The 24,729-nt window shown below is 34.5% G+C and overlaps 1 protein-coding gene across 1 annotated transcript; it reads right to left on the bottom strand.

The window, feature by feature from the left end:
* Positions 1 to 96: 96 nt before the first annotated feature.
* LOC109103694 (polycystic kidney disease 1 like 1) lies at positions 97 to 23,591 on the bottom strand. Its single transcript, XM_042751904.1, has 53 exons — positions 22,183 to 23,591; positions 21,978 to 22,080; positions 21,090 to 21,238; positions 20,194 to 20,352; positions 19,916 to 20,113; positions 19,646 to 19,814; positions 19,172 to 19,411; positions 18,650 to 18,986; positions 17,688 to 17,869; positions 17,408 to 17,611; positions 17,121 to 17,284; positions 16,450 to 16,860; positions 15,587 to 15,661; positions 15,411 to 15,490; positions 15,146 to 15,344; positions 14,981 to 15,058; positions 14,736 to 14,878; positions 14,529 to 14,649; positions 14,312 to 14,435; positions 14,034 to 14,226; positions 13,467 to 13,523; positions 13,065 to 13,283; positions 12,096 to 12,341; positions 11,903 to 12,019; positions 11,669 to 11,820; positions 11,489 to 11,589; positions 10,580 to 10,775; positions 10,250 to 10,333; positions 9,950 to 10,157; positions 9,746 to 9,852; positions 9,421 to 9,637; positions 8,088 to 8,261; positions 7,849 to 7,968; positions 7,621 to 7,687; positions 7,434 to 7,531; positions 7,161 to 7,317; positions 6,460 to 6,592; positions 6,263 to 6,347; positions 5,977 to 6,138; positions 5,757 to 5,875; positions 5,555 to 5,668; positions 5,347 to 5,470; positions 4,380 to 4,463; positions 4,134 to 4,264; positions 3,803 to 4,037; positions 3,387 to 3,488; positions 3,127 to 3,267; positions 2,774 to 2,908; positions 2,452 to 2,664; positions 2,129 to 2,290; positions 1,862 to 2,029; positions 1,160 to 1,230; positions 97 to 1,054 (listed from the first exon to the last, which is right to left on the bottom strand). The coding sequence occupies exons 1-53, from the start codon at positions 22,370 to 22,372 to the stop codon at positions 592 to 594; spliced, it is 8,481 nt and encodes a 2,826-aa protein (XP_042607838.1). The 5' UTR covers positions 22,373 to 23,591; the 3' UTR covers positions 97 to 591.
* Between the last annotated feature and the right edge of the window lie 1,138 nt (positions 23,592 to 24,729).

The following is a 24,729-nucleotide window of genomic DNA, read 5'->3' as shown; positions in this document are numbered from 1 at the left end:
CTCAAGCCCGCAGTTCATGCACGTTCAAAACCCCAATTGGATGATCTGTCGTGGGCGGTAAGCTGATTGGACGATTAGTGAAAGAGATAAGACGAGATCCAGGAAGTGTAGCTAGGAGCAAGTTACTGCTTTTACGATTGAAGGTTTTTAGTGGTTAATAGGTCAAATATGACATTCACACGGATCTGCATTTTGACAGCATGGGTGAAGTAATATAGTAAATGAGAAAAAGCTGTAGATATATAAAAGTTTTATTTCTTAAAATTGGTTTTTAGCAAAAGAATGTTTCATTTTTAATTGCAAAATAAGAGAAGGGGCCACCCTCATAAATTTTCACACAAACGCAAATAATACCCAAATGTGAATTTTAAAATTTGTATATTTAAAAAACAGTCTAATTTAGTCTCTTAATATTTTAGCAACTTCATGCAAATTAAATATCACTTTTGAGGTATTTAATCAGATCAAATAAGTTTTTAAAGTAATGTTAAGGACCATTCTGAAAACCCAACACCAGAGGAAATGTGGCTAGTAAATGCTAATTCTCTTCTGGAATGAAACTGTAAAACCGAACAGCTCTTTTTTCTTGTATTACATACATTGTTCAATGAATCCTGGAATAATTGTTTGCCCTTGTACAGAATTGTCCATTCCCTCAATGGAAGATGTATTAAACACATATGACTCTCCAGCTCGCTTGCCATGTGCTGTATGATGACCCATGTTCACTTTGCGAGTTGATGAGGTTAGAAGAGTGTGCCCTCTCATCTTTTGAGTCATGATTTGTGTCTTGATGGCGAAATTACGCTCATCCGCCAACCTGCTTGGATCAGGCGGAATTGATGATTTAATGTACACTTTGTCCTTCCATTCAGCTTTTGCACAATGGGTCTGCTTGCTTGAAGAAAGAATTTGGGCCTGTCCAGTCCCTTCTGACTCTCTGATTGGATCTTTGAGGCAGTTTCTGAAATTCCTCGGCCCTCTTGAAAAACTCTCCTCCTGCATTCTTCCTCTGCCTTGTAAGTACTGAGATGTTATGTGTTCAAGTGATGATCTTTAAATGAAACAATTAGCACATTAAAGTGATAGACTTTGTTATTCATTCATATTGCATCTCAACTCTACTGTATTTGGAATTTGACATAGAAAACAAGTCTACCTGTGAGTGTTTTCCCTATATGAGGCCTGGCATCCTAAATGTTTCTTCCCCAGTCCATCAAAAATTACACTCTATACAAAACATGTATATATGCAATTGTTGCAATTATATATATAATGTAAGAAAATTATTAGACATTAAAGTAAAATGTTGTTGAAAATATACTCACCTTTGGGCCATCCAAGATATAGATGAGTTGTTGTTTTTTTCTTTATCTGAACAGATTTGGAGAAATTTGGGCCAGCAGCAATGGCATAAGGTTTTATTCACTTCACAAGACATTAATAGATAGACTTGAGTCATATGGTTTACTTATGGATTATTGTGATGTTTTTATCAGCTGTTTAGACACTCATCCTAACGGCACCCATTCACTGCAGAGGATCCATTGTTGAGCAAGTGATGTAATGCTAAATTACTCCAAATCTGTTCTGATGAAGAAACAAACTGAACTACATCTTGGTTGGCTTGAGGGTGAGTAAATTTTTTCATTCTGGGTGAACTATTCTTTTAATATAACATACATTTTATTAGATAACCTTTTTCACTTTTATCACTGGTGCTTCAGACATCTGACATATTATTCAGACACATTACTAATACTGTATAAATATAGTAAAATACATGCATAAGTTGCATAAATATGTGCTTGTACAATACAGCTTGAATAATTTGAGTTCTGTGCAAAAGTAAAACAATCACCTCTGAGTCTGAGCTATAAACATGCCCAGAAAGCGGCACAGAGAAATTACTCTGAGTTTCAAATAGATTTTCTTTTGCTGGCAGGGTGTTGTGGAGACTGTCTGACATAGTGCAGAGATGGAACAATAGTTCATCCATGACATCCTCAATCTCTGCTAAGTAAACCCTCTGTGAAAACAAAAGCAGATTTGTCCTTAAATGAATAAAAAAGATGCAGTCAAGAGTATTTCTATATTTAATCTGTCTTAATGAAAACAGACTGCTTACATTAGTGTGGACTTGATGGTCAATTGACTTGTGACTGGCTTTGCCAACAATGAGTAAAGCCTTGTCTTTGACATAAGACATCAGCTCAAAGACAGTCAGTAAATGTTTTCTTTTTTTAGTTTTCTTTTTTTGTTTCACAAAAAAGGTAAGGGCGGCAATTACCTGAAAAAAATCAAAACAGAATCATGTCAGCCAGTCTAGGAGGTATAGTTTTAATACCTTCTTTTTCATTAATAAATGTTACACTTTTAACTATATATGAGATTTAACTGCACTCAAATATAAACTGTGTATCATCAATATTATGATATTCCAATACATACCGTAGCATTAAATGGAATCATAGTGCACAATATAGCTCCAAAATAAATTGTTGATGGGACTTGGGCTTGGAGGTAAATGTCACTAAAGTGGCTCATGCAAAAGAAACGAGTGAAGAGCAAATGAGCAGATCTAGTGATACTGGTAAATGGGAATGAATGAAAGATCAAGTTGCGGAGACTGGAGAGAGCCACTGCGACAATAACACCAGGTGCCTAAATAGAAATAAAGATACGTAATTTAATGGAAGTAGCCTTTAGTTACATTAATGGGGTGAACTGATTTCAACATATTACATAGATGTTATGTAAATCGATGGGCTACCAGTAACCAAAGCAGGTTGGAGAAGATCAGCTTCCAAGTAGACACAGCTGCTGCCATTGCTTTGTTTAGCCGTAGTAAGGACACACATTTCAGTAGAAGCAAATTAACCACAACGCCGAGGAGAGATTGAGAAAGCTGTTGATAAAATACATTCACGTTTTTAAATTCAGAAAGCAGGCAGGAAGTCTGAACAAATTTGTTCACTTGATCTATATAACTACATGCTGCACCATTTTTGTACTCCTGAAATGTTAATCCGCAATTGAGTCACATTATGGCATTTTTTTTTATATAGGGGGATGATAGAAAATCATACAAGTAATGTCATAATGAACTAAACTGGATTGTCCTACCTGTTCACAAAAGAAGATGGGGCTTAGATCAACAAGTAATTCAAAATCCTCCTTCTGCAGGAAATCAATCGTCTCTGTTTTTAGCATAAAGATGTACACAGAGCAGATAAACCGCAAAAGACTGCAGATGAATACTGTCACCTGTGTAAAAAAAAAAAAATTTATTCCAATAATGTAAAATACAGTAAAGCAGATTACAGTTTTTAAAAAAATACATAGTACCGTGTAAAAATGCATGTCTAAAAAGAGTGTAATGTCACCTCAAGCCAGCTCCAAAGGTTTCTCCAGTAAAGCCATTCTCTTTGAGTCATAAGATATATTAGCCGATACATATGAAGCAGAATGAATACAAGGAAAAGAAGCTAGAAGTAAAAAGACACAGAGAGGAAAAATAAGTTTAATATATTTACAATATAATACATTTAAACATATGTAAATATATAGAAATAAAAATCTTGAAAATAATACTATGGAAGTCAATTGCTACATCAACTGTTTGGTTACCAACATTAATCAACTTATCTTTGTTTGTGTTCAACAGATGAAAGAAACATACAGGTTTGTAATAACATGAGGGTGAGTAATTTGGCTTAACTATCCCTTTAATGTTATCAGCTCAGCTACTGTGCTGTCATACATGAAGATACATGCGTATGGACTGTAATAAGACGCTCACCTCACAGGTCATAACACTGTAGTCAAGGGCAGCTGGGAAATGGTAGAGTCTAGTGGACTGTATGCTTGCCGAGGGTATCAGAGCTCCTGTTGAGGTTTGCTCTACTAGGATAGTGACTGCTGTGAAGAGGTTACTGGGCCCATTGTACAGGATAAACTGGACCATCACAATTTGGGTGAAAGGAGTCATCCAGCCAGTATCCCGAAGCTTTTTAATTGACTTGATTGCTTTGGACCTATTTTTAGCAATGCAACACATATTCTTTATATATTGCACATAGTATAAGATTTAAAATATTAGATATATCAGATTAATCAGAGGTTTATCTGACCTTGTTTTTCCAAGGCTCACACTCACACTTTCTCCCTCATAACACCAAACTTTCCCACAAAGTGAGTGTCTCTTTTCCACAGACTGGTTATCAGAGCATTTAATATTGTTCTTGCCCAACAAATTCAGGATCTGTGCATTGAGAAAAGAAATATTAGCCTGTCCAAAGTGTTGTGTGTATACATTTAATGTGTCTTCACAAGAAATTATTTTTATTACTGTAGAACAGTGAGTGTTGATGATTTACCTGGCATGACGAGTTATATGTGCTCTTGATCTTTCTTATGACTGGACTCCCAATAAGAGAAAAAGGACAGCTGAAATCTCCTGTCTGTTAAAGCAACACATAGTAAGCAGTATCCTTTGCAAAGCCACTTAAAGGGATACTCCACCCCAAAATGAACATTTTGTCATTAATCACTTACCCCCATGTCGTTTCAAACTCGTCAAAGCTTTGTTTGTCTTTGGAACACAATTTAAGATATTTTGGATGAAAACCGGGAGGCCTGTGACTGTCCCATAAACTGCCAAGTAAATAACAGTGTCAAGGTCCATAAAAGGTATAAAAGTCGTCGTCAGAATACTCCATCTGCCATCAGACGTGCAATCTGGGTTATATGAAGCGACAGGAACACTTTTTGTAAGCGAAGAAAACAAAAATAACAACCTCTGTGTCTCTCCATATCACCGTATGCTGCGTATGCTCTTCTGTATCATCTGCGCCACAAGGATGCACTGTTTCTACTGTATTTAGCTTTGATTTAAAAGAAAACAGCGCATCCTAGTGGCATGCACGATACAAAAGAGCATATGCAGCATACAGTGATATGGAGAGACACAGAGGAGACTGTTGACAAAGGAATTGTTGAATAAAGTCATTATTTTTGTTTTCTTCGCTTACAAAAAGTGTTCCCGTCGCTTCATATAAACCAGATTATATGTCTGATGGCAGATGGAGTATTCTGATGATGACTTTCATACCTTTTATGGACCATGACACTGTTATTTACTTCGAGGTCGATGGGACAGTCACAGGCCTCCCGGTTTTCATACAAAATATCTTAATTGTGTTCCGAAGACGAACAGAGCTTTTATGGGTTTGGAACGACATGGGGGTAAGTGATTAATGACAAAAATTTCATTTTGGGGTGGAGTATCCCTTCAAATCTCGTTTAAAATAGCAACAGATGTTAACTAAATCATTAAAAATGTACTTCATTTTCTACTCTCTTATCATGGCAGATGGCACTGTCATATAATCTCTCAAGGAAAGCGGTTGTTGTCCAGTTCCACCAATCGTCATGTTTTTGGATGGAGTGAAATGAATTTTGCGGACTCCTGTTTATAAGAAAATATTGTTAGAAACTGTAGTAATAATATAATTTCATGTAATGTAGTTATTTAAGAATGTCTGGTTTTTACTTTGTGAAATGAGATTTGATAGCTTGATTCAAATGGTACTTGTAGTCATTGTCAGACTTTCCATAGGTCACGAACAGAACTGTCAACAGCATGATTAGATGAAACATCAAATCCCTGTTGAATAAAAGGTGTCATTTTGAGAGTCAAATGTAAAAGGTTATAAGAAAAAAAATAAGAATTGAGGCTGATCACATAATAAGACCTTGCGGTTTTGTGAAGGAGAGTCTGTTTCTTCATCTGGCCTCTCACACACTTCAACTCTCTTGAATTTGGTGGCTCCACCAGACGCAAATACCTGGCTCTCTGACGGGCAGCGAGCGTCTGCACATTCATTCAACATCATGCAGAATAGATGCAAACTTGATTTCAGGCTTCTTAACTTCTCTGACATAGATGTATCACTGTGATAGAAATGATTTTACCTTTTCAAAATGAGACTGCTGGTATTTGCTAACAAAGACATTCTCAAGTTTTTGGTCCCTGTGTCTCAATAATTCAGTGACAGGCTCTTTTACACTTAGACTGTGGAACCAGTCTGGCTTCTTTCGAAGCAGCAGAGACACTGTGATAGCAGTTATGAGTATCTGTATGAGGAAATAAAATTAGCATATGTAAGTTTTTTGTTTTTATTTTAAGATCCAGGAAATGTGAGCCAAATATTAAATCGAAACCATATACAGATCTGTGTGCGGGATCAAGATGATTTACCATTGCTGGATGCAGTACAAAGCCACAGCAGACAAGAGAAAAGAACACAGAATAAGCCCAAAGAAGAGTCTTTGTTTTGTCGAACCTGTAGGGTAACAAATTTAAATCCTAATTTTCATATATTTGGGAAACAAATATTGTGCCCGAGTAATATTCAAGCTGCAACAGAATATAGTACTAATAAAAAGATCACTCACTTTACTCCAAGAGTTCCTGTGATGATGAAGCACGTAAGAGAAAGAGACAAGCAGAGGCTCCAGCCCACATAATAACACCAGGATTGAAGACTTTGGATTCTACCACCACAAACCTGTCGGTTCTCTAGGATGCCTGAAAAAAAGGACAGAATAGAGAAAAGAGATTTTTGTAAATGTTCATAAATTATCCTTTTCAATACACTTCAGCACAAGAGCTTAGGGTCAGTAAGGTTTTTAATATGCTTAAAAGAAGTCTCATTTTACAATAAGGTCCCATTTGTTCAAATTAGTTAAATTAACTAAGAATGAGCAATACAGCTGTTACAGTATTTATTAATTTTTGTTAACATTTTGTTAACATTGTCAGTACATGTTAGCTCAGGTCCATTAAATAATATGAGCACGTGCAACGTTTTGTTTTAATAAAGTATAATTGTATTTATGATGTATAAATGATTTAGAAGTATTTTTCATTCTTAGTTTTTAAGTTAACTGATGATTGACTGACAAATGGAACCTTGCTTTAAAGTGATACTGAAGTATCTTATGCTCACAGTAAAAGCAGTAATATTGTGAAATACTATTAAAATAAGTTTTCTATAAGTTATTTTCTTTTTAATCATTATAATTGCTTTAAAAATATAAATACATAACCATATATCATTCTTATAAAATAATTTTTAACTAATGAGTTTACAAACCTGCAGAGGTATGTGATTTCAGATCAGACTTCTTCCATTTGCATTTGTCATGTGATCTGCTGTTGACATCAGACATGGAGTCTTCTACAATCTCTAAGATGGCATCAGGGTCCTCTTGCAGTTTTGACAAAGACACTGAATCTGAGGTTTTCCAGTCCTGAGCAACACACCATTTGCACTGTCTTTAGTAATGTAGACTTAAATCATTTCAATGTCAAGCTTATTTAAATGAGCATATAAAGGAAGCATATTTAACTGATCTGTACTTTATACCTTGTAATCTGTTTTCCATGATCCTTGAGTCCATTGGGAAACTGTATTCCAGGACAAATACGATGCACAATCATTTATCAGAAGTGCATCATGGTGATCTGTGAAACAGACAAATCAATAGAACGTGTTTTGAATAATGAGTAGACTGACACATGATAACAAAAGAGGAAAATGCATAAAAACATGCCTTCTACAGAGTAGACATCAGGCACCTTGACCTTATACTGCTCTCCGGACACACTACTGGATGTGGTCTAAAACAGATCAAGTAACAGTAACATATAGGTAAAATAACTAAATATATCATACATAATAAATACAAATTGTCTGAATGAATGCATGCAGTAGATCTAACGTTTAACTGTGTAGCAAGGAGAAACTGAGGGACAATATCAGGCAGCCTGAGGATTCTGACCTTACTGACACGAAACACCAGGGACACCAGACCCCCCACCGGCAGCACAGCCAGAGCACTGCACAGGCCTGTTACCATGGAAACCGGTGAAACATCAATAAGCCCCATCTCTACAAAACACTGCCCATTGGTGTAGAGTAGAAAACAACAAAGACATATCTCAGTATTGTGAAAATTAAAGTAAATCAACAAAATCACAACAGTATTTGTTGGAAAGTATTGATTTCTGTGTTGAACACCTGTTCTTCCAAAAGATTTACAAGCACTGCGCTGACACACATGTAGCCCTGCAGGAGCAGCAGGCACACACTCCAACGCTGAGTGTGTGTGTGAGAGCTGAAAGACGGACGACTGTACACAGACAGCCATGGGTGAAGGTCCTCAAGGTATTCTGTGAGTTTCAAATACAGGAACTTTCGCAGATACATTGAAGGAAAAACACAAGATGTTCGTGTTAAATTGTATAACAGACATATTTAAAGAAAATATTATAATTTTACGCATGACATATTACATCATTCATTAATCTTTGTGTTTTTGTATTGTGCAGGCCAGTAGGGAATGCAGTTAAAATCTTTTAAACCTTGAAGTTTTTTCTACCTCAAAGAAGAGGCAACAGCAAGTTGCAATTATAGGATCAAAATACAGTAAATATAGATATAAATAAAATATTAAAAATATAAATTAAAAATAAATATTTGTTAAATATTATTACAATTTAAAACAGCTGTACTATTTTAATATATTTTCAAATGTAATTTATTCCTGTGATGCCAAAGCTCAATTTTCCGAAAGTTTAATTGCTGCCTTAAAGATTTAAGCAATAAGTAAAAAAAAAAAAAAAAATAGTGCCAAAATTACATTTAAAAATGGCAGAAATTATTATTAAATGGATAAATAAATAAAAATGGTGTTGTAACAAAATAAGTGGTAAGCAAATATATAACTCAAAATAAATTGTATATGAAATATATGAAACAATTGTATTAATTTTTTAACAATTGTAAGGTGAAACGTTAAGATTTTTAACTAAAAATGGCAGACATTATTATTGAATGGATAAACAAACATGTTGTTGTAACGAATAATGATAAACACATTTTTAAAGAGTGTTATTTAAATACATTTTAAATTAAAATTGAGCACTGTTGTCAAATTAAAAAGATTATAATGAAAAATTATAATTCTGTCATTTAATCACTCTCACGGTGTTCCAAACCTGACTTTCGTTGTTCTGCAAAACACACACACACACACACACATATATATATATATATATATTGAAGAATGCTAACTAAACAGATTCAGTTCCTACTAACTTCCGTATATGGACAAAAATACAATGGAAGTAAATGGGAACCGAAACTGTTATCAACATTCTTTAAAATATTTTCTGTGTTCAGCAGAAGAATGAAATGCATACAGGTTTGGAATGACAAGAGGATGAGTAAATGATCTGACGTTTAATGAATTTTTATTTTTGGGTGAACTATCCCTTTAAAGACACTGCACAGACACAAATCTATAGCCATATTTAACCAGCTGTAAATCACTAACAACATAAGGGTTCACCTGTTTAAATGTCAGGCTGCATTCAGAAGCAACTAAACTCCTCTCCACCCTTCCATCTCCCTCATCCACTGCCAGCCAGCACTGGCCCAGGAAGAACCAGCAGGACCCCTGCACCAGGTCTTTGACCACCACATGGCTCAGATACCAGCTGGGAGATGAACCTCCATTATCATGCCAAAGATGCAGCTTCCAAACTCGACCCAGACTCTCTGGGGAACTGAATAATAAAGGTGAAATTATGAGAAATTATAGTTTAATATGTAACAAATCGGTTAACAGTTGACTACTGCCTCAAAAATGATAAATGTGCGAAATGAGCATTTACCTGAGAATAAAGGTATTCCTTGAGTTGCATGTAAAGAGTTTGGAGTCAGAGCTGCTGAGTTCCCTGGTTTGAGAGACACCTTTATCTCCATACAGAACAATATGGACCTGCCAATGTATAGACAAAGATTCAGAAATTCATGCAGCAGTGGTCTCTGATAAGGATTTCACTTTCATTCTCATTTCCTGTGATAATGATTAATACCTTTGCTGTCATTCTAGTTCTAGATCTCAATCCTGTGTCTATGGTGACAGCATAAAGAAAGCGATCTGAGGGATTGTTTTCTGGTAGCAGAAATGAGCCTGTAGTTTTCTGTATGGAAACATCAGCCTTCCTACAGATGACCAACACCACCACGTAGAGAGCCAGGAATATTACGGAAAAAATGATCAGTATGTAGTTGGTTTCGGAGCTGCGAGACAAGAAGAAAATATCTGTAAGTGTACGTTGGAAAACAAGCATATTCAGATCTGATAAATGTGGAGAGAGGCATTGCAGGTGTACTGGATAAATTGTGAAACATCTGCAGAGTTGTAGCTGCTTATGATGTTCTCATGTGATACTGCAAATGATGCCAGGTGGTTGCAACTGAAAAAAGGGGGAAAAAAACAAACACATTTTTAGTGTTTTTTATTAGTGCATGGTGTCAGAGCAAATGATTGACACAGTAATTGATATTAAGCAACACTATATTAAGAATTAATTTCAAACCTATATGTAAGACCCTGAAGCAATTACTAAAACATTTGAGGTAACTATACAACATTTAAAAATCCAGAAATTTTAGTTTTTTGTTTTACCACTAGGTGGAGCATTTATTGTGTAAATCTGAACCTGCAGTAGATCTTGTCTGTGGAAACACCACCATGAGGAAAACAGCCACTGCGCTTCCACTCTTTCACACCATCCCAGGACAAACACTCCACAGACTCAATGCGAAGTGTGTAGTTCACAGCTCTGGCGATGTACTTGTTGCTAGGGCTTTTATTAAAGTCTGCATTGAGAAGCCTCAGGTACACAGAACTAGCAGCTGTTGGTAAAGAGGTGAAATTAATTGGTGACATAATTTGATAAGTTAAACAATGTGTACAAATAACATGATAAACAAATATATAGAACTAAAAATAAACAATATGAATATGAAATATGTTAAACAATTATATTAATTAGATGTAATTTTCAGTTGTGCATAAAGGTCCTAAGAAATTTTGTCTTAAGTAACTGTTATTTTGGTATATTTTGTACAGATTAAATTTATTCATGGAAGTGATGCATATTATTAAAAAAAAAAGAAAGAAAAGAAAGATTTAGGCTCCAGCCTATAGGCTAAATTTTTTGGTTAATATGTAAAATTATGTATAATTATTTTATAATAGTGAGGACCAAAATATAAAATCTTAAAAATGATGATGATAAAAAAAATGTATGAGGTTTATATTTCATGATAAAAAATAAAAATGATATTTATATACAATTCAATTATATATTTATATTTAAATAATATATTGTATTAACACTATAAATTAAAATATGGTATGTTAATTAATATAGACTATATATTAATTATAAATTATATATAAATTCATATAAATGTCTCTATCTTTATTTTATATTTATCATTATTATTGTTATTATTATTATATATAAATCTTATAAGATGATGATGATGATAAAAAAATAAATGAGGTTCATATTTCATGATAAGAAAATAAACAATGCATGGACTAAAATGTTTCACCAAACCCTGTAAATAGGATTGAGGGAGGAAGATGCGAGCCGTCTGTCCTTTCCAGTGATATATGTTCTGTTTGTTGTACAGATTAGGTGTTGGCTGCTCATACATCCTGTAAAAAGATGTTATAGTTAATATTCAGGATAACTAAAACACTGAAGTCTATCACTGAAATGCAGTGGTGTCCTCACCTAAGCAGCAGCAGGATGGGAAAGGGGCATTCAGCTGGCCTGTTAAACTGCACAGTGATCTGAATGGCTCTCTGAAGGCTCTGTGACGTGATGTTGAACTGATGAGTGTTCACCTGACCGCGCAGAAGAGTGAACCGTGTGTGTGGACTCCGCTAGAACAAAGACAAATCAGGGTAAGCAAATAGAGGAAAACAATTTGGCATCATTAGTGATCAAGCAGTAGAAAGCATCTACATTTGTCTCCTCTTTCCTCTGAAATTCAATAGTAACTGGTGTGGATAGATGTCGGACTTTGATTTCCTTCCTAGTGGTGCAATTGTAGAGTCGAATCTCTGCTGTCTCTCCACTGAGCTGTAATGTTGCATTAAATTAGAATGTAATTTGCTCCACATGTTTTTTCAAACACAGCCATGCATTTCTGGTGTACCTGCACGTGTCTGGACCAGCGGTATGGGCTCTGCCTGTACACTGTGAGCCAGGTAATGACGCAGGGCTTGTGCTGGCTGTTTCTGCTCCATTGCTGAAATTGCATCTCCAGAAAGTCAGTGAGGTGGAACGCAGTGAGGCCAAATGTTTTCACCCCAGAATGAGACCGCTCATCCTTCCAGGCTAACACTTCCATGAACATGGTGTTCACATTGTACTGCCAGACATTGCTGGACAGCAAACACTCCTACGATCAAAATGTACACGTTTAATATCACAGAATGCCAGAAGGCATCTGTTTAAATCAAAATAAGACTGAAATATATTAACAAAAGAAATATTTCAAATGTATCATGGAACTTATAATCTGCAAAGGAGCAGAAAAATATGTTCAAATATTCAATTTAATGATTAACGTTTTTTTCACTAAAGATGTTATTTTCTGTCACTTTTTGCTTGTATGATACCCATGTTTGCATTTTCTTCTGTCACTGGCCATAATACTAACCTTTGAATCAGAATTAGGCATAAAATAATGTCTTCAGAATCATTCATAAAAAATGGGTTAGGAATTAAACAAATAATTGTAACCTGGCTCAGTGGAAGATATGAATCGTGTTTTGTGGCAGCTTTTCTGGTGATTAAGGAATAATACAAGACTTCTTCACCTTACAAATGGTTGTTGAATACAAAAAATGATGCTAGAACATAACACTATTTTTGGAATCAGCATCCCAAAATTCAATTTTAAATAAAACAAAAACAAGCATTGAATTTCCTTCAGCAAATATAATGCAGAAATGAACTGATCACGAGACGTATCCAGAACTGGACAATCTGAAGGACTTAGTTATTAAACATTTCTGCTGATTTTATTTTCTTTAACAGAAAAGATATCAGCAGGGCATGTTAATGTCATGTGATTTTGTAAACTAACATATCAACACAACATAAGGGAAGCTTCTCATACCAGTACTAAATCAGTGATGGTGTAAAGCACTTTGTTTGTGAGTTGGTGTCCTGGTCTGGAAGTGAGCACTGGAGCCTCCAACACACTAGACAGGAGAGATACTAGTGCTTGCACCATCCCAGTGTCCAGAATATGGCCTGCCGGAGGCTTGGACTCATGTGAGAGGGATGAGATGTCGTCAACATGCTGAATTACTTGTTTGGCACTGTAAAATGTCACCTAAATCAGATAAAAGATAGATGAAAAATAATGAGCAAAATGTATGAAACTTTACAAACAGAAACTGAAATTAAATGTATGATATATATATATATATATATATATATATATATATATATATATATATATATATATATATATATAATATATAATGCTATATATAATATTCTGGGTTATACTTACTTGACTGGAGACTCTTATCAGATCTGTTAGCCTGTAAATTTTTTCAAATAAAATTCCCTAAAAAAAAATAAATAATAAAAAAATTATTATGGGTTATTATAGTTACTAAAACCATAAAAAAATTAAAATAATAAAAAAAAAAATCATTACTTGAAATAAAATAAACTTTAACAAAAAAATATATATATTATTTTATGTATGTAAAACACTTCACTGTCAGCTAGTTGCCAAGACAACATTTCTCATTTTGTTTAGTTTAACTTGTACTAAATAAGTACTAAATTAGCTAAAACAAAATAAACCAATAACTAATAAAACTAATAAATAAAACTAGAATATCAAATCAAATATTTTAGAAAAAAAAATTATAAAAAAGATAAAAATCACACAAATAATACCTAAAAAGTGGAAATAGTGGAAAACAAACTAATTCAAAATATTAGCAAAAATTATAATAAATATTAATTATGCTAAAATAATACATGGTTAAAAGTCTTTTTAAATATTGTTTTTATTACAAATGGCAATTATAGAATCTTAAATACATTGGCTTTGTCTGTTTAAGACCTTATCAGTGCTGGACAGCTGACAGGCTGCTGTAATGATGGAAGTGCGTGTGAGCGTCAGAAGCTCAACAGAGGACTCTGCGTCCAGACTCAATCGGTTCAGCACCGCTATCAAAAGAGAGATGTAGTTGATGATGTCTCTGTTGCTTCCGATCTTACTCAGACCCGTAAGGTTACCCACTCCATACATGTACCTGGAAAAAAAGAATAAAAGTCCATTAAATACATCAAATAAAGATGTGAGAATTTATTTCCTGCATAATTCCATAGTGTCCGCACAGTTCTTGATCAGGGCTGAGCTGAGAGGATGCGTTTCTCTGAAAGCTTGGAAGAACAGTCACTTTCACAGGACATGGTTTGGTCGTCGCTCCAAATCTGTTCTTTATTTCTATATAGATTGTGACTATGGGGAAAAAAGAAGAGGATTTCTGAGATAAGATATAGCTTGTTTGTGTGAGATCATAATAAAGTCTGCTTCATTGTTAAATCTTTGTACCTTTGTAATCATCATTAGGATCTCCACTAGGAAGACTAAAGTAATGTTGGAAATCCCTGCCTTTGTAAAGGAGTTTCCTAGGACTGTTGCCCACACTAAAACTGTATTCATACAAGAGATCCTGAACACGGAAACACAATTACTTCAAGATCAGATCAAAGAAAAATTTAAAATATGAATGGAAGGAGTATAAGGCAAAATGTAGACCTCTTTTCCAGAGGAGCAGAAGATGCTGAAGTAAGTGTGAATTTCATAGCCTGTGTTGGGCTGCACTTGGCAGCTCAATCCCTCAGGAACAGCTTGAGTTTGGAAGAACAGCTGGCTTTTCCCTTGCAGCCGCTCCTCAGAAACTGACAAGGAGGGAAAAAATGCAAATAGCATTAAGCCAAAAAACTTCACAAATATTTAATGCCTTATTTATTTGTTTGTAGCTTTCCATTTCCAAAACTCACTTGCAGACACTTCAAGCAAATAAAGACTCTTTGGTTTAAGTATGAAGGGTTTAAATGTGACAACCGAAGAGGATAATCCTAAAGGAAAGAGACGACAACCAAAGGTTTTTTTTACAGTCCGTATGTAAAATGAGTGGTTAGGTAATTCAGTCTTGTGAGATGTACCTGTGAGAGTGTAAGACTCAAACACAGACGGATGAATGAGCTTTCTGTGCAGATCTAGCAGGGTCTTCTCAGACACCGCTGGGCCATGCAGTCTGGGGTCCACCAGATTATCACCCTCATTGTCGTAAGAGTGAGGGAATGATATGTTCCAACTAAAGCCCAATGAATTGGTCCCACACACACACACACACAAGACACAGTTAAATACACAACAACATTTAAATACTAGCAATTAGATCATTATTGTTTTGTTTTTATGCAGAACATAAAAATATATACCAGTAGGTCTGCCAACTGGGACACCAGGATCAGCCTCTTCAATTCCAAAACTATAGTAATCATACTCTATAAACAGCACCAAAAATCGAATGAGCGACATGCTTATTCAGTATACTGTTTTTTTATTATAATAAAATTATTGTTTAATTGGATGTAAAATACCTGGTAGGGAGAGATGATCGCCTGATATCGACTCTTGATAAACGTCTGTGTAAATCATGTCCTCAGTATGAAAATCTGCAAACGTAGCTCACAAAGTTAGGATTTTATTTGTTATTATTAGATTTTATTTGATTGCTTTAAACTTATTTTATTTCAGCTAGTTGCCAAAGCAGCATTTCTCATTTTTGTGTAATTTAACTAGTACTAATATAACTAAAACTAAATATACTATACTGTAATATTTAAAACAATAATAATAAAAACAGTTACACAACAACATTTCACTTTAAAATTAAAGTGAAATCAGAAATAAATAAAAAAAACTTTAATTCAAAATATAAACAAAAAAATATTGTGGTGTCAATGACACTAAAATAATATTGGTTAAAAGTTACACTTTAAAATTAAAGTGAAATCAGAAATATAAAACATAAACTTTAATTCAAAATATAAACAAAAACTATTGTGGTGGTGTATCAATGATACTAAAATAATGTGAGTTAAAAGTAATTTTAAATATTGCTTTATTTTATTTTCATCAGTGGCAATCCTGGTGCTGCAAGATTATAACTGACCAAATAAATAAAAAAAAAATCTCCACAAATTGCTTTTGCCTTCAGCTGTGTTCTTCCCATTTTATCTAAAAGCAACAACCACCAGGGGGCGTCTAATCTCATTATATTATAATCGAAAACATCAACTATCAATGCTGTACGGAGCTAAATTTGTTTTAAAGCATAAAGACAAAAGCTTTATTATTATAGGTAATCCTATTCGAGTTTTAAATCTTTTACATAATTCATTAATTCACATGATTCTGACTTTAAGACATGATTACTGTCACTCTCAATACAGTATCTTACCTGAGGTCATATCAGTCAGTGACACCTTATCTGAGGCTGGTAAAGACCCCTGATACTCCCATTGACTCCCGGACGACTCTGTTTCCTCGGGGAAGGACGGAAGGAAGGGGGGGTGTAAAGATGCCATAGTCGGAAATGCTGCATGGTGGTACGTGTTTGTGCTGGGGTTTTCAATTAGAGTTGGTACACTAATATTATGGTGTTTTTTATGTATTATTGAAGTCAGAGTATCTTGTGTAACTGGGGCTGTAAGGTCAGTATCTTCAGATAAAAGATAAGGAGCTAGAGATACTGGAACGGAAGGCTTAGTAAAATAGGCTGGAGTGTAGGGTGTCACAGCAGGCTTGGAGAAATGTAAGCTCTCTTCCATTTTGGAGGGTAAACCGAGATCCATACTGCTGCAGAACGGAACTGAGAGAAAGAGCAAGAGCAATCAATTTCAAATTGATCCAAAAGCACAAACTAAACAATTGACTTGGTAAATATTAGATGTTTACTTTCTTAAAAATAAAGGTTTTCATGGTGGTTGCAGAAAAGATCCATTTTTGGTTCCCCAAACCTTTTTCCAGTATAAGATCAATTGAAAGGTTCTAGGTTCCTTGGATGTTAAAGGTTCTAAATGGAACCATCAATGCTAATAAAGGTGTATTTCTGTATGGCTGTTAACTTACTTTCTGGTACAGCTTTGCTTGAGGAATTAACCAGGTAAAGTTTCCAGTAATAGGTCACATTTTTTGCATTAAAACCACAAGCATCACAGAAAGCAGAAACAGAAAACTGCTCATTCCAGTTCACTGAATTTTCTCGGAAATGTTTACAAGACATATGAATGTTGCTGCAGAGAATAAAAAAAATATATATTTATTAAACATGTGATATACAACATACTTTGTGCCACTATATTGTGTTTATTGCATGTTATGTATTTTTTATAACCATGTAATTTTAGTTATCCCACCTGACATGTTTTGATGTTACAGTGATGAACATCTCAGATGAGGAAGATCGATGGCCACTGTACACGGTGAGAGTAAATTTAAGCAGGTCAAAATCAGGTTTCAAGAAAAGAGCGGGAAATGTAAGTACTGCTGAAGTGGTCACAATGTTCCTGTTGAAACAGCTGCTCTCTTCTGAGTTTACTGGCTTGCACGACCAGCTGTAACTAAAACAGAAACAAGAAAACAGATGTGATTTAAGTCAAAATGACAGAATGTATCAATGAACAAACACTGTTGTACCTCATAGTATTATTGGGGTAGTCTGGGTCATGTGATTCCCGTCCGTCAAGAGTGATGATGGTGCCGCTCTGACGATTGATGAAAATATTTGTGGCTTCGCTGATGACACTGACAGGAGGACTGCGTACCACTTCAATTAAAACACTGTAGTTGCTGTACACCACACTACCGGTTACTTGGACTTAAATAAAACTTGTGTTAGTATCTCCCCATGTAAATATGTCTATTAAAATGTAGAACAGTTAGGCTAAAGTAAGCAGATACCTTAACCAGCTATGTGATCTGACTCTTGAAATTAATGTTGTGGTGCAACCTAAGGTTATCATTTATTTAATAACATAAATTTATATTTTGGAATATATTTGGATATACACTATAGTTGTTTGTGAGTCAGTAAGATTTTAAAGAAATTAATACTTTTATTCAGCAAGAATGCATTAAACTGATCAAAAGAGATGGTCAAGATATTTATAGAGTTTCAAATAAATGCTTTTGAATCCTGAAAAAAAAATTTAAAAAATTGTAGAAACCATGATACAGTTGTTTTCAGGATTTTTTGACGATATACAAACTGTTTCAACATTGCTAATAATAAGAAATGTGTCTTGAGCACCAAATCAGCATATCTGAATATTTTCTGAAGGATCGTGTGACACTGAAGACTAGAGTAATGATGCTGAAAATTCAGCTGCGCATCACGGGAAAATATTACATTTTTTTAAAACATATTAAATATAGAAAACTGTTATTTTAAATTGCAATAACATTTCTTACTATTTTTATTCAAATAAATCCAGCATTTGCAAATAACCCCAAACTTTGGTACAGTAAAGTATGTATAAATATAAATAGTTGCATATATTTAAATTATAGCAGCTATTTAAATGTTACCATATCAAGCCCTTTTTAGATTATCTGACAGAACATTTAAGCAAAGCAGTGAAGTGACAAAAAGACATTACCTTTGCTATAGCTTTATATGTTCCATAATGAAGGAGGTATTTTGGAAGATCAGTATACTGCCGTCCCATGTCTATGTGTGGGAAGAGCAGTTGTCGTCCGCTCATATCATATATAGTCCATCTATACAGAAGACCTCTGGTAACATTGCACTGAATCTGAGCCTCGAATGTCACAGCAAGATGGACAGTTTGATACCGCCACACCTGTATTTTATTTGGGCCCATATTTTTCACGGGAGGAGGCTGACATAATTCTTCAACGACAAAGATGTGCCCTGTTAAAGAGGCTGAGCTCACCAGGTTGGACATAATAACTTCTACTATGTATTCTCCAGTTCTGTAGAAAAATTGAAAAATAATGTAAAAATAAATGCATTCTGTGTCATAAGTGACCAACAATTATGACTGAGGACAAGATTTTGGTGGAAATAACTTACAAATGTATATATAAAAAAAATCATAAAAACAACAAACGATAAATAATTTGAAAACAATACAGCCAGGAGAATGCATTTTCTTTACCTGTTGTAGACATGATGCTCAGTGCTTGATCCGTCTCGTTCTGTTCCATCACCAAAATTCCAGACATATGAGACATCAGTTCCTGCGCTGATCCGGCAGGTGAAGTTCACAAAGCTGTGTGATAAAACTGAGGGACTATACAGAAGCCTGTTGGGCTGCACAGCTCTCTGAATCACGAGCGGATAAACATCTGAGCTGATGGATGTGAGACCATTAGACACACTGACAGTGACACTGTATCTGCAAATAAAGATAGGAAAATAAATAAATAGACATGTCTCTCAATACAAAACTTATATCAAAATAAGACTATAATTATAAATAAAGAATAAATAAAAAAGTAACTAAACACTTCTAGATATATAAAGTATTGATTCAGTAAAACATTATATTTAATCTGTATGAAATATGCTATAATTGTAAGCTCGTAAGTTTGTGAAAGGTAAGTATGAAAATAGATGAAACAAAAAGTACTTGTCTGGTAAGAGATATCTCTTTTTGTAGATTCTGGATGTTGTTTTTATTTCTGGTCCATCCCCAAATTTCCAATGAAAGTATAGAGGATCAGGTTCTTCTGTTACTGCTACAAATTGAATGTCTGTTTCAGATGCATATGCCCTTTTATCAGAAAAGATCCAAACAGCTGGAAAACACAGCACACATACAGAGCGCTAAAGTATAAAAAGCGATGATAAGTTTGTAGAACTGCGTTGCTTTTCTTTATGAATGCATGGGACCTCACACCTCGCTTGTGACTGTCTATGGATCTTGTTGAGGCTTTACCCTGCTGCTTGTCCTCTGCATCTGTGGGCAGAGGGGCACAAGATGGGATATCCTGATCTCTCTTGGACAACATGAGATTCAAGTACTCAGTCCCAAAGGGACACGCTCTAATCTTCCAGCTGGCAAAATGAGTGTAGATACTGTTCATCATGGTCACATCTAAAAATACAAAGACATATGGTGGTCACAAAAGCTGTGTTATTCTTCCTGTATATTTGTTGTTTTGCAGCTAAACATACTTAAATAGTACAATCCAGCAGCTTGTAATATCGCATCTATGTAGCAGGTGAGGTATCCGTTGGCCATAACAGATATATTATGCAGACCCTGAGGACCAGAGTTCCCACTAAATGTAATGAAAACCATAGAAACGTTTTCTTTGCTCAGATTTAGTATGCCTGGAACAAGAACATATACAAAGGGTTACATTGCATTGCTTAGCCATAGATAATGTTTTGAGGAAAGAATATTGTAAAATATATATTCCTTATATATTAACAATCACATTTTTTAATGTATATTGAAAATATAGGAATAATATATTTTGTTTATATATTACAATATATTAAATAAAAAATAATATATAATGAATATAATTTAATGAAAAATGTAGCAATATATTGACTTATTCAATAATACACTTTATAATATATAGATGTACATGTGATTAAAATTGGTACTGTATCTATGTGCAATATATGTACACAATTATGAAAAATATTATACACACATACACACACACCATGTTGCCATGACTTTTAAATTTGTTTTCAGTAAAAAAAAATTCTCTATACTACTAAAAATATTTTCATATAAGAAATGTGTAACTATGCAAAAGTGAGATAAAAGTTGGGTTCTTTATTGGCTTTATTGCTATATAATTATATGTGTTTCAATATATAGCCATACATGATCCATGCATATACTGAAGTATACTTAAAAATCTAAGTAAATTTATACTTAAATGAAAAATGTATTATGTAATATATTGCATTATTTTTAGATTTCCATTTGTTTTTCAAGTGTCTTTATTTAAGATGTGTTCAAATCAATTAAATAAATTTAACTAAAAACCCAATCAAATTACAAGCAAATTACATTACACAAGGGTTGCTATGGCAAGGCTGACAATAACCTGAAACTTCCAGGAGGAGGGGCTTCCCAATCTGCACCCTGTCAGTCAAAGCAGCTACAGTGGCATCATGAACAGAAGGCCCTCTGCTGCTGTGCACTGCCAGCCAGCTCGTCTCATTCCCAGAAGGGACATTCTCAGAGGAGAAGCATCTGTACGCAAATAAAAACCAGACTTACTTCTCAGTACAAAACATTAAAACACAGAAACGTATCTGCAGGTCTTGAATCAATGAGTGAGCAGTTAAACTCACAAATGCATAATAAAAAAGTAAATCTGTATGATAAACTCATGCTGACATGCATTGAAAACATTGTCCTGAGAATTTTTTTTTCTTGGATGGTTGAAACTAGATTGTGAAAATGAAACATTTCAAATTAAATTTCAAGAAAGCATCTACACAATATACAAGGGAATAAGTTTATATTTGCATGTTCAGTAACAATGGGGGTAAAATTGTGGCTAAAATGAATACCAATTACACAGAACATTTTACTTCCATCTTTAAAATTAATGCAATAATTAATTGTATTTTAAAGTCATATAAGCATTTTACATTTTTAGATTGTTTTTTTTCTTTTTTAATATATCTATTATATTTTATAGTTTATAATGATCTTTGTTTTAATTAATTTAATTGTAAAAACTGAATAATTGTATTGAGCTTTTATATTGTCTGCAATTCCATTTTTTATTTTTGTAAAAAATGTACAAATATTCAGCCATATGAAATCATATTTTTTGACTTGTAATCAATTTGTATATTATTTAGATGTACAGTATTTCATTTTTTATTTTATTATTCACAGTTTTAGGTTACCTCACAAAACATTTTACAGTGTAATTTCATTTGTAGTGCAGATAAAAATGTAGTAGAAAAAATGCTCTTACCCTTCACTGAAACACAGCTTGGAACACAGTGGAAGCTCCGTTTCCTGACAATGGAGTAAGTCCAATGAGCTACAGTTGCTGAATCCAAAGCACCACTGAACAGCTGTAAAAAGCGTACACAAAACTTAATGTTTACCAAAATTATTTCTCAAAAGAGTCTTAACAAGGCCTTTTTGTGACGTGCTATTTCAGAGTTGCTACATACCATATCCTGAGTTTCCCTTGACAAGTCTGAGAGCAAAAATGAGTGACAAAATGAAACAAAATACAAACCGACATAAAAGAAACATCGTAACAATCTGAATGTCACTCGTCACCAGTGCGAATGATTTCTTTGTCTGAAGTCGCAGTGAACAGGCGAATAGGAGGCGTGACTTCTTGATTGACAGTTGCATTTCCAAACGATCGATTGTATTCTTATGCGTTCAGTCAGGAATCCCTACGACAACATTTTTTTATTGTAATGTAGACCTATGACTGTATCGTATGCTATTATAGTTCTACTATTTTTTTTATTTTATTTTTATAATTCTTAAACATTCTGGTAGGCACAAGTTTCAGACATCAGAAGTTAAAAGTGCAATTATGTAGGCTACTTCTATTGAGAAGTCATTATGATTGCTGGAACTTAATCACGAATCAATTACATAGTTTTTGTTAAAATCCTCAGTTTGTGTGCGACTATTAAGGTCCCGTACTTTTTTTTTTACCTGTGATTTGCTGTATTAAAGTCCTGTAAGGGTTTTCACAAGTAGCCTACGCTTTACACCTTCAAACTGCAAATTCAGCGACTTTTAACTCATGCAAAGAACAATGACTGTAAGTTTCACACAGGATAAACAACGCCTGTATGACACATCTCTTGACTGTATTCAAACAGGAAACCGAATAGAAAGAGAGAACACACACACACACACACACAAAACCTAATTAAATAATCCAAAATACTCCAAAACATATATGTTCATGCGTATAGGCTAGTCATCAGAAACTGATGGAGATAGTACTCGGATGTGCGATGAAACACAACGACACATTAGCTTATCAAGTAAATGCTGCATGCTCCTCTAAATCCATAGCAATTGGTAAAATTGTCTACTTGGACAGCGTTATGCATTATAAGATTACATTTTGCATTCATGCTTTGTGGTCTGTTGCATGGAGAAAACCCTGACTGTTTACGTAGCTTATGCGTTCTTGTTCAGACAGAGGATGTGAGGAAATCTCAGGTGAAAGCATGGATGCCTGTGTGTAGAGCCTGCTAACAAACTCTGACTGATCACATGCCAGTGATGTTTTTAGCTTCAAAGACTTTTTAGCGTCAGGATTAGTGAGACACAGACATTTATAGGTGAGGCATGAACACATTAGTGACCCACAACAGGACCACAAGTGCTGAGCAAGCCAACGGCTCCATCCCACTTCAAACATCAGCTCTGGGGGATTCGTATCCATGTTCCACCGTGATGAATGAGAGCTGAAGTGGACCATTGACGCCCAGGGGCACAATGGATGACGAAGTTGAATAAAACCAGCTTCTCCTTGTGCTATAGGCTATAACACTCTACATAAGATGTAGATTTGGGCTGATTGGGTGCCAGCTCGGGCGGAGAGGACCGCGCCCCCTTGTTTACTTGTGTAGCCTACAGATGGTAGATTACGGCAAATTAACAAATCGACAAAGATAAGACATTTGTTTATGAACTCTTCTTTTGTTGTTCCAATTAATTTCCTATTTCAAATTAAATATCTACCTACCCATTCAATGCTTATTGTGTGCAATAAAGCTATTCAACTTACAGAAGCCTATAATTTTATATAAGGTAAATTAATATTTTAAAATGTATTTTAAATATGTTAATAAAAAAAAAATGAAATAAAACGTGGCAATTTAATTTAAATTTATATAGGCTAAAAATAAATAAAATAAAACATGGTAGAAACCAATGTTTTCAACAATTAAAAATCATCCAAAAATAAAATGACAGTTGTCGTTGAACAAAACAGCTGCTGAGCGCGTTCTTTGCATTTTAAACAAAATTAACTATAAGAAAGCAGAGACTTTATGGAGCATTGGTTATGTTTCATAGGCTACATTAAGCTATATATTCGTTTGACAGTTAAGTTTAATATTGACTTTATTAAAGGGGTGTGAATGTTCGTGTTTCAAGAGGCCCAAAAAGGCCTACAACATTTAAAAGCAGTTTATGATTTGCTATACATAGCCTACCGTTTAAACAATAAAGGAAAAATCAGAGGACATTCATATCATGGACAGACTTAAACAGCCTAAAAAGGCAGGAGGCAAACTACTGTTGTCAGTTTTCTTTGAATCTACGCATAGCAGCTTGCAGTCTGGTGCACACGAAGGTTTGTGGGTATAGCCTTCTTATTTAAAAGCCTCAAGCGTATATGGCTTAATTATTTCAAGGTTTCTTCCGTTTCTTGGGCAAGGCAGTGGTTGAAAACGCGATTCCACAGCTGATATTTGTTTGTTCCGACTTTGCGGTAAAAGAGGCAAGTCAGAGAGGACACTTGAAGAAAATAACTATGGCAAACCACCCCCTACCACAGAGAATATTACAATTATTTCAATTATATTTAAGCTGACAAATTTTCTGCAAACTGCTTCTGAATCAATACAAATGCAAATAGGCCCGAAAGTGATCTGGATTTCTGATTTTGTAATCAAGGTTGTGAATTGGGACAAAGTTGGGATGGAGACAATGCATAATCAAACAACGTCAATTGA

Source organism: Cyprinus carpio, chromosome B24 (genome assembly GCF_018340385.1).
Source record: "Cyprinus carpio isolate SPL01 chromosome B24, ASM1834038v1, whole genome shotgun sequence".
NCBI classification, from domain to species: domain Eukaryota; kingdom Metazoa; phylum Chordata; class Actinopteri; order Cypriniformes; family Cyprinidae; genus Cyprinus; species Cyprinus carpio.
The sequence above is the reverse complement of the archived record's forward strand: the minus strand, read 5'-3'. Positions and strand labels throughout refer to the sequence as shown.

Excerpts from the sequence above, each read along its gene's own strand:
- LOC109103694 (XM_042751904.1), bottom strand. The coding sequence starts at position 22,372 with ATGCAACTGTCAATCAAGAAGTCACGCCTCCTATTCGCCTGTTCACTG. Across the intron at positions 7,318-7,433 it reads CATGGAAAACAGATTACAAG|GACTGGAAAACCTCAGATTC; the intron begins GTATAAAGTACA and ends TGTGTTGCTCAG. Across the intron at positions 5,669-5,756 it reads CTCCTTCACAAAACCGCAAG|GGATTTGATGTTTCATCTAA; the intron begins GTCTTATTATGT and ends TTTATTCAACAG.